This window comes from Symphalangus syndactylus, chromosome 7 (assembly GCF_028878055.3).
Source record: "Symphalangus syndactylus isolate Jambi chromosome 7, NHGRI_mSymSyn1-v2.1_pri, whole genome shotgun sequence".
NCBI classification, from domain to species: Eukaryota; Metazoa; Chordata; class Mammalia; order Primates; family Hylobatidae; genus Symphalangus; species Symphalangus syndactylus.
The window spans coordinates 39983593-40002659 of NC_072429.2; the positions used below are offsets into that span (position 1 = coordinate 39983593).

The 19067-nt window shown below is 38.8% G+C and overlaps 1 protein-coding gene across 14 annotated transcripts in view; it reads left to right on the plus strand.

The window, feature by feature from the left end:
- PPP2R2B (protein phosphatase 2 regulatory subunit Bbeta) overlaps positions 1-19067 on the plus strand; it is a 500674-nt gene that overhangs the window by 223922 nt on the left and 257685 nt on the right. For 4 of the 14 annotated variants that reach the window (XM_055285760.2, XM_055285759.2, XM_055285757.2 and 1 more), the window contains exon 2: positions 5275-5359. The exons of the other annotated variants lie outside the window; for them this stretch is intronic. In XM_055285760.2, the coding sequence (XP_055141735.1) occupies positions 5323-5359 (37 nt within the window). In that variant the 5' untranslated portion in view covers positions 5275-5322. The remainder of the gene's footprint in view (positions 1-5274; positions 5360-19067) is intronic. 14 annotated transcript variants of the gene reach the window in all.

Genomic DNA, 19067 nt, shown 5'->3' on the forward strand with positions numbered 1-19067 from the left:
ACCATTCAGCAGGTATTTACTGAACAACTGAAACTTCATTCATATCATATGAGTTATTACATGATAATATCAATAAGAAAAATTATGTGAAAGTTTATTAATATTGGCTGTGAGGGGGATGAAAGCAGCAAGCCGAAAAAAAAAAAAAACACACACAATGCTGTATTTTAAAGAAAGTCAAAGGTAGCTTCATCCATGATAAAAAGGGTATGTAAAGTATGATTTCTCTTATATAAAATTTTATTTGTATAGATAAAGAATTCCATGGAAAAACGGCAACAAAAATATATTGATAACTCAGACTGATGAAATTTTAAGTAACTTCTACTGTTTTTATATTGTCTATAATGTATGACAGTTTTAAATAAATATATACATTGTTTATATACTAAAAACAGTAAGGCTGCCATTGTGGTGAGAAACAATTCATGGAGTGTCTACTACGTGACTAGTCTCTGGGAATCAATGTAGTGAATATTCATCTGAGTTCTTCCTTTTACTTTGAAGACATGTTAGTTTGACGATGGGCGCAGTGGCTCACGCCTGTAATCTCAGCACTTTAGGGGGCCAAGCCGGGCAGATCATGAGGTCAGGAGATCGAGACCATCCTGGCTAACACAGTGAAACCCCGTCTCCACTAAAAATACAAAAATAATTAGCCGGGCATGGTGGCGGGCACCTGTAGTCCCAGCTACTCGGGAGGCTGAGGCAGGAGAATGGCATGAACCCAGGAGTTGGAGGTTGCAGTGAGCTGAGATCACGCCACTGCACTCCAGCCCGGGCGACAGAGGAGACTCCGTCTCAAAAAAAAAAAAAAAAAAAAAAATCAGTTTGAATGCTGGAAGAGGAGTCATAAGTGAACACTGTGACTGTCAGCTTCTATAGCAAGAATCCTTTTTAAGGTCTGTCACCTGAAGATCTGGGTGAAAGGGCTTTGGCAATGAGCCTGGCCCTTAGGTTTATAGCCCCTTTGGTCCTTATGTCTTGGCTGCAACAAGAAAGCTAAGACTATATCTCTGACCTCAGCCAATCATTTTATAAGGGGACTGAGCGATGGTCTGGATGAGTCAGTGAAAATCAATTGCAATGATGGAAAACCCATCTAAGAAAAAATGTCCTAGAGCCAGTGGGTCAGAGCCAGCCCCTCTGCACATGAAAGATTTCAGTCTGTGTTTATTGACACAGAGGGTGGTTTTAATTACCCTGAAGGAATTTCTGGCATGTTTTGCCAAAGCCAGTTTTAAAATGTTTAATCAGTGGATTAGTGACTATCAGACCTACTGGAGAGGTCTGCACATGGGGCAGCTGGTCAAGTGTAGTGTATTACAATGAGGCTGTTAAAGACAGAGTATGGGTACATTTTGTCAGAGAAACATAGGAGAATACTACCATCCACTCATGAGATGATCTTGCTTTGGAAAGTGTGGTGTGTTTTCTGTGTCAAAGGCTTGATTTCCTTTCTTGGTTTCATGATCTAAGCAACCTCATGACCTCTGTTTTTGATATACTGAAAAGGGAACGTGGGTAAGATGGTCTAGAGCCAGAGTTTGAGTGATTAATTAAGCAATCAGTTCAAGCTACAACTAGCAACTTGAAAGAGTGAATATGCTTTTCTAAATTTGATAGGCCCAGGGAAAATATATACTTAAAATAGCATGATTGCTTTTGTTTTACCTGTTTGTGTGGACCTGTAAAACATTTTAAGATGAGAGCTATAAAAGGAAAAGCAGGATGGTGGTGTCACATCACAAAGCAATTTTAATCTGCTAGATAACTTGAGAGGAAACCATAGTCCAAGATAAAGGTAAAATCACTAGAAAAATTGTTTTCCTGATTTTTGTGTTTTTACTCTTATATCTTTTGATTGAATCTCTCCAATAAGGTGTAAAAACACTTAATAGTGCTAAATACCATATTTTCTTCATCTCTCCAAGGTAAACTTCAGTAGAATTTCCTTTTTTTTCCCTACACAAAACTGTCCTTCATACTACCTCCTTTCCCTGATGTTCTAATCTATAGATAAGGCCACATTCTACTCTCTGATGTAGACAAGCAAGAGACTTGGCACCTTGAAATTTGAATAGAAACCCAAAGAGCCCATGTTGTTGAGCTGCTATTTATGTCCTGTTCATTTACATGGTAGTTTTGTGATATTCCTTGTTGCTTTCACAGGAAGGTTTCTCAGGCTATTTCATACCAACATGAACTTATCTGGGGGGTTTGCCACGCTTACTGGCTCTTGATTCCCTTTTTTTTTTTTTAACTTTTATTTTAGGTTTAGAAGTACATGTGTAGGACTGTTAGATAGATAAGCTGCATGTCACAGAGGTTTGCAACATGCACATTATTTGGTTACCCAGGTAATAAATATCTTACTCGCTCTTAACCATCAAAACAACTGATGAAATAATTCAGTTGTCTTTGGCACTGCTGATAGTTTTCAACTCTAAAGAATTCCCCCTTCCCCTTGCTTTTAAATTAGTTCATCAATAAACCAACTTCGCCAAACAGGTTGATACATTAGCAGCTAAATATTAGGCAAGGAAGGAGTTATGTAAAATAGTAATGTCATCTTATACTTGTGGGAGGGGTTTTGTATTTCTGCAAAGTATTTTCACGGCTCTTATCTACTCTGCACAACAAATATAAAGAGTAAATTTCCTTTATTCTCATTTTTGCAGTGAGAAAACTGAGATCCAGTGGAGTTAATCAACTTGCCTATGATCACATACCTAGTTTATGGTGGAGAAAAGACTGAGGTTTAGAGACTGATTCATAAAACTGAGCTCTTTCTATGATATCAGAATATCAGATAAATCAATAAACTAGATGAAATCTTACAGTCTTGGAAAAAAGTTCATCTGCTTGCTGACTCTCTGTAAGACATTGACCACTAACATTTTTAGAACAAGGTTCTTTGGGTGGAACAACTTGGTGTGCCTTACACCTTTGATTTTGGGACTTGGGCATGGGTTGTGTCTCATTCCTAAAGTCACTCATGGTTACTCTTGCCAAGTGGAAGAGTCTCTGGAACCACATTCCTGGAAAGTGGTGCAAGCCTTAAAGCGCTAGGATTTGGTGATAATAAAGACATAGAGAAGCCAATGGATTTAGTTCTATGTCATGGCTGTATATTGTGCTCAAGTATCTAACTCACAGATATCTACCATTTGGAATGAGCAAGAAAATAGGTAAGAAAAACAATGGATTGATCATCACCAACACAATTCTGATGCCCAGAAACTCACATAAGGACAGGAAAACAACATTTACTGAGTACTATGTGTATTTTTTTGCCTCATTTCCATTTTATTATGTAAGCAGTGAAATCTTTGATAAGAAGATGGGCTCATTACTTAAATCCTCTAACTGCAGTTGCCCCTATGTAAAGTTAAGACAATAGTAGTAACAACTTTCCATGGTTAATGTGAGGATTGAGATAATACTTGTACATGGCTAGTTCAGTCCCTGACACAGATTAAACATTCAATGAGTAGTTGGTTGTTTTTAGTAGTTTTAGAAGACTTCAGTGGTCATAAGTATTATTTGCACTGGACCACATACACTTTTACCCTCCCAACCCTAGAGTTTAGAATTACATGAAAAAAGTAGTCAAGAAAACAGACTCTGGAGATGACTGGGTTTGTATCCTGGCCCCACCACTTACTAGTCCTTGGACAAGTTATTTAACCTCTCTAAGCCCAGGTGCTTCATCTGTAAAATGAAGATAACAATGCTTAACTTCATAAGGCTATTGTAAGTATTAAAAGTGATGGTGCCTGTAATGTGCTCAGGACAGTCCCAGGAACATAGTAGGTAGTAATTGCTAAATGTTAAGCTGTATTTTTATTAATGTTAGTACAGTTGGCTGGGCGTGGTGGCTCATGCCTGTAATCCCAGCACTTTGGGAGGCCAAAGGCAGGTGGATCACCTGAGGTCGGGAGTTCGAGACCAGCCTGACCAACATGGAGAAACCCCGTCTCTACTAAAAATACAAAGTTAGCTAGGTGTGGTGGCACATGCCTGTAATCCCAGCTACTAGGGAGGCTGAGGCAGGAGAATTGCTTGAACCTGGGAGGTGGAGGTTGCGATGAGCCGAGATTGCGCCATTGCACTCCAGCCTGGGCAACAAGAGCAAAACTCCGTCTCCAAAAAAAATAGTACAGTTATGTATATGTCTTACGATATTACCGTTGGAAGACAGTTGTTTTGATTACAAAACAGAGGACAGATAAGTTAATACACTAACCTTAATCTTTGATCCAGTATCAGTACTGGCTGGTGGTGATTTGTTCTCTTTTAAATAACAAACATAATCTGTTCGGTTGGATTCTTTTTCTGAATATGAAATGTAACATTGAGGAAACTAAAATTCATTATCTACTCCATGCACCATCAGCAGGATATTTAAGGATAATAAATTTAAGATACTAAAAAATTAACAATAATGGACTAATTATGAACCTTTTGTTCTATATTAGTGGTATGTTGAAGCTTCCCATTAGGGCCTAATTTTTTTTAATCTTACATGTTTATTTTGAATATTTCTTCTTATATTACCTTGTTTATAGTTTCTCATAAGATATAACCTCATACTTCCGAACGCTTGCAGAGAAATGGGGCCATTTCTAACGAGTGAGATGACTTACTTCTGCTCCTGAGTAGTTCCTATTGCACAAAAGTTGTTCTGCACCAGAGCATTCTCTCTTTCACCCACTGCGCCTAGCCCTGCACCATAAAACCTTACCCCAAACGCTGAGTATCCTGTCCACAGGACCCTACTTTGGCTATATGAAGCCAGATCTCCTAATCACTACAGCCTCTTCAAAACTCCCTAGATGCCATACAGCAGCTGTTTTCAAACTTTAACGTGCATTAGAATCACCTGATGTATTTGTTAACTACAAGCTTCCAGGCTCCACCCCCTCAAGCGTAGAATAGGTCTATAGGCATGTGAGTTTGATTTTTTCAGTTTCCCAGGTAACCCTACTTCTGCTGATGATGATCAGGAGCAACACCTTGAGACCACGGCTCTATTTCTGTCTTCTCAATCGAGAAGGCAGTCCACTTCAGGTCGACAGGGCTGAGGCAAGGGAGCTTTTACAGTGTTGATTGTGTTAGCTTGTTAGCCTGGATTTTGACAGGCCTGGAGCAAAATCTCCCAAAGAGATGGTAGGGGGTATGTGGAAAGTGTATAAATGCACCTGTATGTTACCAAAAGTTGAAGCATCACTACCTCCTGGAGTCTGGATCTGAACCCCATGTTTGTCACAGGAGCCAAGGGAGAACCCAAGACAGAGAATAGTGGCACAATAACGAAGCATGAATTATCCAGATGAAAACACCTATGGAAATAAAGGTATTCGTATTATTATTTATACCTACTCTTCTTGATAAAGTAGCAGTATAGAAGTGTTAAATAGTTCCAATTGCTTAAAAGTTGTTCCATGGGACACAATTTACATTTTTTAAATAGTTATTGTACATAGGAAGCATAGTTTGATTTATTGTTTTAAGAACAAGAACATATTTTGACCAAATGTACATGGGGATGATATATTATAACTGGTTATAAAATTACCAGGAGAGAGAGTGTTGGCTAAACAAGAATAGAGCCTGCTTTATTGATGTTAGGTTTCTCGAATAAGCTAGAGAACAAAGTAGATATATTAACTGCTCAAACAAAGAAAAAGAGCTTGGTGTCAAGAGACAGAGAAAAAGAGCTTGGGGTCAAAAGGCAAAGAAAAACAATATGGGCATCTTACTTTGAATATAACGAAGAATAAAAGGTATCACTGAACAGGTAATTTCCAATGAGAAAATAGATCTAGAAATCACTGTGTAGGAAAAACAACTTCTCACCTGTATCAAATATTCTGAAGCCCTTTCATTATTAACTCCTAAGTAGTTACACTTGGTTTGGATGAAGTAGCATGAAGCCTTCTGCTAGGCTTTTTTATTCATTTCTCGATACAGCGTGTGGTGAGGCTTTAGCTTTACAGCCTCCACATTTGGCTATATTTTGGGTTAATGGAAAATAAAATTTAATACAAAAGAACTGTATTTTGATTTAAGAAAGAGAATCATCAGAGATTCTCTTTAGAGGTGGAGTTTGTAACAGAGTTTGTGTGAACTCTGAGACAGATCAAAGAGAACAACATTCAAAAGAGAAGAGCTCCCTTTAATAAAAGGAATGAAGAGGGAAAAAGGCTCTAGATAAATATTTTATCATAGAGCTAATGAAATTTAAAAGGTGGTCACAGATCAAAAAGGGAAGAAAACAAAAAGCAGGTATGTGTGTATGTGTATGTATATTGTGTATGTGTCTGTATGCATATATGTTTGTGAATATTCTCCATCAGACTATCGATAAAGATGTGTGAGGCATTTGTGTCCTAAGGGAACTATGCAATGTTAGCATTATACATTTATATAGACTCTATGCAGGTGATATTTTTTCATGTGTTTTTGTATAAAATAATAAGAGAGCCAGGTTTGTTTTTAAATAATGTTGGTGATGTGAGGTAGAGTTCAGCTCTTCCCTTGCTATTGAAAAATTACCTTTTGCTGTCTGGTCTATTTGAATAAAAGGCTTATATCTGTTGTAATTTCAAAGAACGATTTTTTTTCCTTCCTACCAACTAAGTAACACTTTCAGTGCATTCTAGTATAATGTTGATTGGCGGTTTGAGTTTCATTTGTTTTGCCCTTGATGTTACTTTAACGAGATGAAACTGAGTAGCTTTGAGTGGATTTCCCTGGAGCTTCCAACTTTTATGCCCCCTATTCCTCCTCCAAGATGGAGGGAGAAAAAAAATGGAAGTATTTTGTTATTTGGTCAAATTTTATGACTTGTGTCATATCAGACTCAAAATTTCTAAAAACATAAAAACTGCGAGAGACAATTCAGAGTCCGAATTTTAAGAGCTTGTTCTGAAGAATAGCCAGGATAAATACCTGATTTTCACTGTGCCTTATCAAGTCCAAATGTTTCTGAAAAATCCCTTCAAAGTACAAAGACAGTGCCTTTCTCCAAATTTGGAGGGTTGGTGACTATATAAGCATAGTGCATAGCTTAGTGATAAGTGTGAGGTACAAGGCGAGCGTGTGTGTATACACACGTGCCTGTGTTTTAATAGAATGTAAGAGTCACTTCAAGGTGTCATTTTCACAAGTTTAGTTACTTTCTTCAGAAATTGAATCTATTAGAATCTGGTTAAGACTGCCTTGATGAAAAGAGGTTGGTCAACGGGTACAAATAGACGGTTATATAAAAGGTATAAATTCTAATGTTTGATAGAGTACAGTGACTAGTTAGCAACAATGTATTGCATATTTCAAAGAAGCTAGAAGAGAGAATTTGAAATGTTCCCAACACATAGAAATAATAAATACTCAAGGTGATAGATAACCCGAATACCATAACTTGATCATTATACATTCTATGCATGTAATAAAATATCACATGTACTCCATAAATATGTAACGTATTATGTATTTAAAAAATTGCCTTGAATTTCTGACATGAGATTATCATTATTATTTAAGAGCAGTATAAGACATGAAGCCATGTAGGGTTCTCTCTGATTTTCTAAAATCCGTTCCAGTGTGAAATAATAATTTAATGTGTGTCAGCAGATTGGGAATGAAGAGTCTGGCATCCATCCTTTTACTTATTAAGTATTTATTGTGCATTTACTATGTGTCTGGTGCTGTACTCGGTGCTAGGGATGCAAAGGTTTAGTATATAGACCTGGTCTCTACTGTTAAGGATCTTGTAGTTTAGTAGGGGACACATACAAGACAACAGGGAATTATAATGCAGAATGAGAGGTTCTCTGATGGAGGAAGTACAAGAGAATGTGAAATGACATAAGAGGGCTCAGAGCAGGGCTCATGAGGAAGCAGATGGCTAAACTGAGACCTGAAGGATGAGGAGGAGGGAAGAAGAATGAAAAGTATTCCAAGCAGGAAGAATGGTAGTCAAGACGATGGTTAGTCCCACCTCGGTTATTTAGTAATTGGGTGACTTCAGGAAAAAGTCTGTCTTAGATATTTTATTTTCCTTATTCTGTGGAAGATGGAGATGGTGGCCATAGTGGATACTGCTGCTGGTGGAAAAAACCATGATAGCAGTTAATATTTATTGAGCACTAGTTATGTGCCATGTAGTGTACTAAGCCCTTTACATGCGTTAGTTACTCATTTAGGGTTTTGAAATCACCTGTTGAGGTAGGCCTCATTATTATCTGTTTCACAGATGAGCAAAGAGAAGCTCAGAAAGGTTAAGAAACTGCTCAAAGTCACCTTATTAGCAGTAGAAAAGCCAGGATTTGAAAACAGAAAAGTTTAACTTAGAACCTGTGTTTTGCACTATTACTATACTATTCATAATATAACTTTCATAAGCTGATATAGAGATGAGCAGGATAATGGATTAAAAGGACTTTTTAAACTACATGGAACTCTATACTATCTTTATGCATTTTAAACGGGCATGAATCACATGGTTGGTAGCTAGTCCAGAATAAAAAGTAAAAATGATTGCAGCAATATATGGGCTGCCATTTCTTGATTTGTTAGCAATGCCTCTAATTCTATGGCCTCAACACATTAGTAGTCAAAGGTGGCATTTCCTAGGGGACATTTTTTTGAAGCAACAGAACATTAGATAAGATGAACCATGGGTTTGTTCCTAAATGGCAACTGCTATGTTAGAAAGTTCTCAAACATTCCTGAGATCTTTAATCTCTGTTAATCACTCCATGCCCCTCTGTGACTGCTCAGCACAAAATGAAATGGAGGCTTGGCAATTATCCAATTCCTTTGAAGAATCTTGCCTCTTAATGCTGATAATCCGAAGCTCCAATTGCACTTTTAAAGATTCTAGATTACCAGGTTCACTCAGGTATACATACTCTCTACTCTGCCTCCACTTTTTTGCCAAATAGACCTTTTTCCTGTCACTTCTATGTTTCTGATAATTCTCAATGTGCTCCCTGCATTTATCAGGACTCTAATCAGCCATCGTATTGTGAACGTAGGACTGTCTATACTATTGTCGCATAAGCAGGTTCATGTTGCTGGCCAACACATTAGCAGTCATTGGGAATTGTTGAGAATGTTTGGAGAGAGGTGGTCACACAATCTTTTGGCACAAAGAACATGTCTCCACTACAAAGGCAAAGACTGGTTCTACAGTAGGCGGAACCACAGTGAACCAAAATAATGAATTATTCTGCATCATAGTTCGATTCCAGAGGCTAATTGTTAATTTAAGTCCTGTTTGCAGCCTAATAACAGGGTTTCCTTTTGGAAACTTGACTGAGCTAGTGTGAAAGGCAAGACCGTTACTTAGATATACTAGTGAAATGCAAACAGTTTCACATATTAATGGTCACTAATGACCTGTAATCAGGCTATGATTTGTTAGGTTAAAAACAAAGGCATGATTAGTTTATGCGTTCAGGAGTGTAAACAGAGGACTTTGTCAATCTGCAGATTGTTCGTCTCCATTGGAGACAGTAGGCTGGAGCGTTCCTCTTGAGCTGTGGCATTTGAGGACTGCATTTTCTTTTCTTGAGATTCTCCCAGCTTCCTGTTCACTCATAAGCCTGCAGGCTTAATCAAAATGGAATGAAGAGGATGCTGTTATTGGTCCCCCTTCTCTGTGGCTTTGGTTTTTGATAAGTGAGCCACTTTAATTTTAATTTTTTTCTTTCAGCTCCACTCTGGTCTCATGCTTCAAATAGCTAATTTTCTCAAAGCATCACCATTTCTTCAGCAAACATTTAACACATAATTGAGGTCAAATTATGCTCCAAATGCTATTCTAGACCTGAAGGATTTTAATGATTATCAAGAGAGTCCTGACCCAATCTGAAAAATTTACAACTTCTCCACAGGTGTCGTAAGATTTTCTGTACCACTAACAACTGCTTGTAAACTTATCACTAAAAAAAAATGAAGACTCTCTTGAAATGAAACAGCTGCTCTGTTGAGATACGCATCTTAGAGAGCAAGGCACTTTGATCTTTTGGGGTGCATCGAAGCTGACAATAGAGATTTTGAGGTATTATAGTGACTCCTTAGAAAAGGTATACCTTGTGTTTTGCCTACACTTATTTAATTTGAGAAAGTGAGTATATTTAAATTCTTATAGGAAACCATGGCATTAAAACAGAAAATTCTTTACTCCTTCATCAAGTAAAAAGAAAAGACTGTGATCTACGTGGTACCACGAAGCAATAAGGATGCAGGTTATCCCAGTGAGGCATTTGGATCACTTAAAATCATGATGCAGCAATGGGCATGATCTCACTCACATGGAGCATGATCTCTTTCCTTGTTAGCACTAATAGCAATCAGCAATCGTTTTATTTACTCATTTGTGTGTTGGTTGTCCTCTCTTCTTGAAGGTAAGCACCTGTCTCTCTTGCCTAGTGTGTATCCTAGGCTCTAACACAGTGCCTGGAATCTAGTAAATATGCCCAGTAAATATTTGTTGAATGTTGAATGAAATCCAAGGCCAATGATGAGAGCTTGGGCCCAATAGTAGCATTTGAGATATTGTGAAATAAAGAAAAATTACTTAATAAACAGATCTCTGAGGGACAGGATTAGGAGATCATCGGCACCATTGTGAACCTTTACTGCATGAGATTGTTTCTTCATGTTCTCTTATGTCCACTACTATGTAATATTGAATAATATTCATTTTGATATGATAAAAAGGACCTCATGTTTATTTGGAAACTACCAAACCTGGCAATGATATTTATTATACTCATCCTTGGTGAAATGACATATTCTTCTGAATCCAAAGAGGACTTTAATATTCTGGAAAGTCTTTACAGTGGTATGGATAGATTGCATGGTCACTTTTCAGTCATTTACTTGATAGATGTTTATTGGGCACTTACTGTGTGCCAGCTATGGGGTTAGGTACCAGGAATATGGAGTGACAAGGCCCTCTGGGGAAATATATTAATAAAGAATAATAAAGATAAATGTACAATTGCAACCGTGCAAGCACTCTCAAGGAAGAGTTAGTGGTACTCTGAGAGTGTGTAATAACAGGATTATTGGACCCAGACAGGGAAGGCTTCCCTGGTGAAAGAATAATTGCTAAATCTGAAAGTCATAATAAGAGTTAGCTATGTTGAAGAGGAGATGGGAAGATGACCCAGGCAGGGAGAACCGCATGTACAAAGTCTGTATGGTAGTAGCAGTAGAGAGAGTGTGTGTTCAAAGAAGTGAAAGGTGGCCAGTGTGGCTTAAGTTCCCACAGGGTGGACATTAGACAGAAGCCACATCTTGCAGTCTTGCAAAAGTATATGAGCCATTTTTGCTTTTTATTTTAGGAGTAACAGGAAACCATTAAAATATTTAAATGTGGGGAAGATTGGGGAAAGTGACGAGGTTTCCTTTTCAAAAATACTATTCTGGCTGCGGTGCAAAGAATAGGTTGGAAAGAGTCTAGAATAGATTTAAAGAGACACGTGACTTATTCACATGAAACTGACACAAAATGTACATAGTACATGCCCACGTGAAGCAGTCCCTGCATAAAGCATGTACCCTGGCAAAAGATTCAAGATGAGCTCCTCCATGGTATAATTCAGAACTCTTCAAATTCCTCTGTGTCACCCACATACACTTACCCAGACATAAATTAGCATCATTAATGCAGAGTGTCACATTAGAGCCCAGTTACACTTCCAGCTGATGCATCACTTTAGCACCTTTCCCTTTGTACTTTACCCTCCACCTTCAAAGGCTGTTCTCAGGTCTTATTTTCCTTCCTAGAAGTGTGAGATTGGTTTTTCTGCTGTGCTATTGGAGTGATCCTCCACTTCGACTCTAATCTGCCATGGCTTTGTGCCTGTTTGTCAGGAACTTTGAGGATGTATTAAGACATTATACAGGGTAGAAGCTCTATTTTGACAATGATTATGCCTATTATCTATTTTAATAAATGTAAATTGCTGTGGAGAAACAAACCATTTTATGCCACTTGAATCCTTTTCAAGGAAGCCTGAATCCTTTTTGCATGGCTTAGATGTATTACTGTCATTTTCCCTTCACTGGGTTGAATAAAAGCACTTAAATCAGACCTTTGTTAGTGCACCCTCTTGTACTGTTTGCCCTAATAAATTGTTGTGATCTTAGTCTTTGAAATTCATATTTTGTAACATTTGCAAATTTATCTGTAGTCCCTTCCAGAATTGAGATTATGGGGTAAATTCAACAGTAAGTCAACATGTACATTATATGTGCCAAGCACTATACTTGGGATTCAGCAGTGACTAAAGCACTAATTCTGCCTTTAAGAAGCTTACAGTCAGTTCTCACTAGTGGAGTGAGAATTTACAGATAAGTAAGAGGAGGATGTTAGAATGCTACATGTGGTAATGAGTTAAAATTAGAGATATCAACAAGAACCCCTGCTTAACTTTATATATTCACAAGTGACTACATATAGAAATACTTATGTAGATATACATAGGGTTGTATGCACACATATATTTCTTTCTGTGTCAGCTGAGAGGGCCTAAAAGAAATGGCATCCCAGTAGCAACTAGCACCCAGATCTTGATTTCTAAAACCATTATTTAATAAAAGGAACCAGGAATTCTTGGAGAAATATCTGATGCTACTACTAGCAAAGGAAGTATATGAGTCTGGAGCCTCTTATACAGAAAGTAAAGAAGTACTGAAAAAAAAGGAAAAAAGCCTGCACTGACGGAGGTATGTCAAAAGGACACAGAAATCAACTGGAAGAGCTCCTAATTGCCAAAGTGGAACAGTCTGAGCAATAAAATATAGCATTGAATTACATCCCAAAGTATAAAATCAGTATGTGCAAATGCATACTGGTATAAGTAAATGATTGAATACATAGGAGAGAAGGAGAAAATCTCCCATGCAGAACTCCAAATAAATGTGCAGATGACATACCCTCAAGGAAGACAGCAAGTTGGCATAGCTCCCTACACCTTAAGGGTGAGCTGTACATCATGACTTCTTTCTAAAAGTGCAGAGTGCAGTTTGGAGGAGAGGGGAGTAACTTTACAGTGGAGAAACATGACACATTTCTTCAGCCGGGTGATCAAGTCCAACATGAAAATAAGGCATGTTGATAGTAGGTACCTTTGATTGATGTGATAGGATGGAAATGGCACTTTATCTCTGTGGTCTTCAATCACGAGAAAAACATCAAATAAATTCCACTGGAGGAGCATCCTACAGTATACCTCACTTCTATTCCTCAAAACTGTCAAGATCATCAAAGGTAAGGTAAGTCTGAGAAACTGCCACAGCCTCAAGGAGCCTGAGGAGCCATGACAACTAAGTGTAATGTACTATCCTGCGTAGGATCCTAGAGTAGAAAAAGGACATTAGAAAACTAAGCAAATCTGAATGAACTATGGACTTTGGTTAATGATAACATATCAATATTGCTTCATTACTTATACAAATGTACCACACTAACATAAGATACTCACAATAGGAGAAATCCTGCAAGAGATATAGAAGAGTTCTCTGTACTATCTGTTCCATTTTTCTGTCAATCTAAATCTATTTTTAAAAATAAAATCTATTAATAAGATTAAAAAAAAAACTAAAGAATAAGAAACATACAGTCTAGTGGGGGAGCCAGTAAGTTGGTAGGCAATTGTAACACAGGTAAAATGATGGAGTATGGACAGCTCTTGGGAAAAACATGATGTGGCATCTAACTTGTCTTTTAAATCCTGATTTGACGACTTTGGGAAAATGCCTTAAACTTGCTGAGCTTTTGTTTCCTCATCTCTAAAATGGTGATAACACTTGCATCATAGGCTGCCAAGCCAAGCCACAGGAGCTCGTATCCCCTGCTATGGGGCTGGGTGATTTACTAAATCCATCTGGGCTTTAGTTCCCCATCAGTGAATGGGATAATAAGAGAATAATATAATAGGAAAATAATAAATACCTACCTTAGGGAGTTTTTCTGAAGCCTGATAAAATATATTTAAAGTACTTGGAACAAGTCTTGGCACACAGGACTTAAATGCTGCTACTGCTGTCTGCTCACAGGTTTGTGGTGAGGATTCAGAGGGAGAATTGTGGAGAGTGCTTAGTGCATGCCTAGGTTTGGGCATGTGGCTTGTGTTCTACATCCACCACCAACAGAGCACAAGCCCCGTGGTGGGTTCCTGGAGGCCAGGAGATGTTTTCCCTCGCAAGGCAGGCACCTATGTACCAGAGACACCTGCTACTTCTAACCTTAAGCTGAGAATAGAATAGAAGTTGACCAGATAAAAGGAGAGTAATGGATATGGGTTCTGTAAAAGGAACAAAATCCAAAAACCAAAAGAAGCATGGCACCTTTACAGAACAGCAGAGTTCGGAATGACTGGAGTGAGGAGCCTAAGAGGAGGAGGAAGTAGGAAGAGGAGGAAGTAAGTCTATTATGTCAGGAATTAAAGGCTGAATTGAAGATTTGAACTTTATCCTGGGGTTAGTGGACAACTACAGGCAGGTCAAGCAAGAAGGCAACATGTAAGACTTTTACACTGTCTATTGTTGGAAAACAATGGGATAGAGATAGAAGACCAGTTAGGAAGCTACTTCAGTCATACAGATCTGTTGAGAGATTACGGTGGCCTAGATGATGATAGTAGCTCTGGAAGTAGAATTAAAGGATTTCAACAGCAGCATAAATAATGATTCTAAAATTATATGAAGGTATTTTCCCACCCAATAGTCTGATGTTTTATACTTTATGATACTTGAACAATGTTCTAAGATCTGCATGAGATAAGAATACTGTAGAATAACATAAGAATTTAAGGCAGTGGCTTTGAGACTTCTAAATATTTTTCACCTCCAATATATACCATTATAGGCAGGTTTAAGACAAAGTCATAAGCATTAAAATCAGATTAGCTCTGAAATGATGAGAGAATAGAGGAATATTCTAGACCAGCATCATTCAATAGAAATCTAACATAAGCCACATATGTAATTTTAATTTTTTAGTAGCTACTTTAAAAAAAATACAGATAAAATTAATTTTTTTTTTTGAGACAGAGTCTCTCTCTGTCGCCCAGGCTCGAGTGCAGTGGCATGATCTAGGCTCACTGCAACTTCCACCTCCCAGGTTCAAGCGATTCTCCTGCCTCAGCTTCCTGAGTATCTGGGGTTACAGGCACATGCCACCATGCCCAGCTAATTTCTGTATTTTTAGTAGAGACTGGGTTTCACCATGTTGGTCAGGCTGGTCTCAAACTCCTGACCTCATGATCCACCCGTCTCGGCCTCCCAAAGTGCTGGGATTACAGGCGTGAGCCACTGTGCCCAACTTTTATTATTATTTTTTGAAATGGAGTCTCACTCTGTCGCCCAGGCTGGAGTGTGGTGGCGCAATCTTGGCGCACTGTAACCTCTGCCTCCCAGGTTCAAGTGACTCTCCTGCCTCAGCCTCCTGAGTAGCTAGGATTACAGGTGCACACCACCACACCCAGCTAATTTTTGTATTTCTTGTAGAGATGGGTTTTGCTTTGTTGCCCAGACTGGTCACAAACTCCTGGGCTCAAGCAATCCACCCACCTCAGCCTCCCAAAGTGCTGGGTTTACAGGCATGAGCCACTGCACCCGGCCAGAAAAAAATTATTTTAATATTTTAATCCAATGTATCAAAAATATTATTTTAATATCTAATCAAAATGACAATTATGAGATGTTACATTCTTTTTCTCATATTGTCTTCAGAACTCAGTGTGTATTTTACACTTATGGCACATTGAATTCAGACTGGTGTCATTTCAAGTGAGCAATAGTGGCCCGTGGTTAGTGGCTACTGTGTTGCACAGTGCAGGTCTGGAGCTCCCAAAGTTAGTCAAAATTAGTTTAGACTTACATTTGCTGCAGGAATTCTTTTTTAAAACAAGTTAGTCAGCATTCCTATTCTAGCACATGCACATGGGAAACAGAATTTAGTGTACGTACTCAAATTGCCTATTTCACTCCATGTATATTTTTCGAGCACTCACTGTATGGTCATGGAGCATCAACTACGTTAGCCTGAGTGATGGTTCACACACTGGAGCTCTAATCATGAGCTGACCATGCACAGTGTCTGTCCTTCAGCTTACACCTTTATGGAGGAGACATGAATAAAACAGAAAATGAAATAGTCATAAATTGGCCAGGCGTGGTGGCTCACACCTGTAATCCCAGCACTTTGGGAGGCCGAGGCGGGTGGATCACAAGGTCAGGAGATCGAGACCATCCTGGCTAACACGGTGAAACCCCGTCTCTACTAAAAGTACAAAAAAATAGCCGGGCGTGGTGGCGGGTGCCTGTAGTCCCAGCTACTCAGAAGGCTGAGGCAGGAGAATGGTGTGAACCCGGGAGGTGGAGCTTGCAGTGAGCCAAGAGTGTGCCACTGCACTCCAGCCTGGGCAACAGAGTGAGACTCCATCTCACAAAAAAAAAAAAAAAAAAAAAAAAAAAAAAAGGAAAGAAAAAGAAAAGAAATAGTCATAAATTATGCTATGATGAAAACAAAAGAGGGGTTGAGATACTGGATAACGATGAGATGGCTTTAGATGATTTCAGTTGAGATGACATAAGCTGGGAGATAAAGAATGACAATGAGCCAGCCATACAAGAACTGGTGGGAAAGCTAATCAAGTAGGAGAAACAGCATGTCCAAGAGCCCTGAGGCTTGTCGCATGTGCAAAGAATCAAAAAGTGAGCATGGCTGAAAGCTGGTGAGGGAAGGGGAGAGAGTGGTGTGAGATGAAGTGGCCAAAAGTGGGATCTCATGGACTTTGCAAGCCATGGAATGGAGGTGGAATGTTACTCTAAGGGCTCGGAAATCTACAGAGCTGTAGGGGAAGGGGCTTCTTGATTAGGAAGACTGCCTTAACCTCAGGTCACTGTGTAGGCTAAAGGTAAAAATGCAATAAGTGAAAGTTGGAAGAAAGTTCTGCAACCTCACAGGTTATTGAGAGAAAGATAGAATAAGGTAGTGAAAGTTCTGGAATGACAACATATTGACCTATAGATGCAAAGTGCTGGAAAGAAAGAAAGAAAGGGGGTTGCTAAACCCAGCTGGCTTTGTTGAGCTGCTCTTTGTAAAGGAAGTGAATACTTTCAGTGTGCAGGGTGCTTTCTGCATGGAATCTTAAATTTGTTTTCAAAAAACTAAGTTGCACAGAATGGATCTGGGCATGCAGGTCTTCTGCCCTATCTGTGGTTTCTGGTTTTCCAGATAAATGGTTGGCTGTTCCTGAAATGAATGCTCACAGGTGCATGATGACATCTTGCTGAGGGTCCTGCCAACAGTTTGTGTAGGTGGAGAAAGAGCAAGAATCCAAGGAAGCTAGGAGAGAAGACAGCCTTTTATTTGTCTGGCATTTTGGATGTTTCATTATATTTTTGAAATCATTATCTCAGGGTCATGATAAATCTGTAAGATAGAAGAAGCAAGTAGAACCATTCCCAAGTTATAGAAGAATAAACTGAGGGTTTGAGAAGTGAAGGGTTAGTTTGTGGTCAAAATAGACAGTGAGATGATATCATCTAATTTGTACTTTTTTCTCTTGTGTGAGAGAACACCTGTGACTATTCTAATCCTACACTAATCTGTTACAAATCCCCTGTTTTAGCAATGTATAAAGTAATGTCCCTTTGGGGCTATTTGAAACCTTATCCACTCTATCACTGCAGGGTAAAGAGAGGGTGGAGTTGTTTTATATTATACATTATTGGTAAAGCAATTTGATGGTAAGCTTCCAAGTAACTGGGTTTATGTACTTCACCTTGTATAGTGCTCAGTAGGCTACAATGATACTCACAAAGTGTTATTAGATATTGAAAAAACGATGTAATCAAGACCCAAATTGATCATTATTCACTGATCCTGGCACCTGGATAATTTTAAAGGTTTTTGGGGCAGAGTTTTGCCCTCGTTGCCCAGGCTGGAGTGCAATGGCGCCATCTCGGCTCACTGCAACCTCCGCCTCCCAGGTTCAAGAGATTCTGCTGCCTCAGCCTCCCGAGGAGCTGGGATTACAGGCATGCGCCATCACTCCTGGCTAATTTTGTATTTTTAGTAGAGATGGAGTTTCTCCATGTTGGTCAGGCTAGTCTCAAAATCCCGACGTGAGGTGATCCACCCGCTTTGGCCTCCCAAAGTGCTGGGATTACAGGCATGAGCCACCACGCCCGGCCAATTTTAAAGTATTAGAACAGAAGAAAATCTGCATTTAAAAATTATTTTAATATAATTTACTAACTGAGACTGTCGGAGACAAAATTTCTAACAGTATTTAGTTGTTATTAGCAGATAAGGAGGCCGTTATCCTTAGCAAACTAATGCAGGAACAGAAAACCAAATACGGCATGTTCTCACTTATAAGTGGGAGCTAAATGATGAGAACACACAGATACATAGAGAGGAACAACACACACTGGGGCCTACCAGAGGAGGAGAGGTAAAGTTAGATGACCAGGAAAAATAATGAATGGATACCAAGCTTAATACCCGGGTGATGAAATAATCTGTATAACAAACCCCCATGGCACATGTTTCTCTATGTAAAAAACTTGCGCATCCTGCACATGTACCCCTGAACTTGTGAAAAAAAAGCATGGAGATATTTTTTTCAAGTGTGTCTTTTTTTTTTTCCTTTTTCTTGAATTATCGTTAGAGTATGGTTATTTGGAAATGAAATAAATAGCAAGTTGACCGTGGTAGATTTAGAATATAGGCTCTTATACTTTTGGGGATGTGTGGGGGTGGGAAGGAATTTGATTAAAGCTCTGACTCCTCTCCATAGGGGTGGGGGGTAGAATTTGAAGAAAGCTGTAAATGTACAGCAGGCCATATAATTTTGGACTATGAATTCCCATGAAGTTGATTCCTCAGTGGCTGATCAAGCACTTCAGATTGAAGAAGGTAAAGGTTGGAGTGAACAAATGTACACAACTTAACTGAAGATAAATGTGCAGTACTTTAAGGGGGGGGATGTTGTATTCCATGCCAAGAATGGAATGTGGTTGTTTTGGCT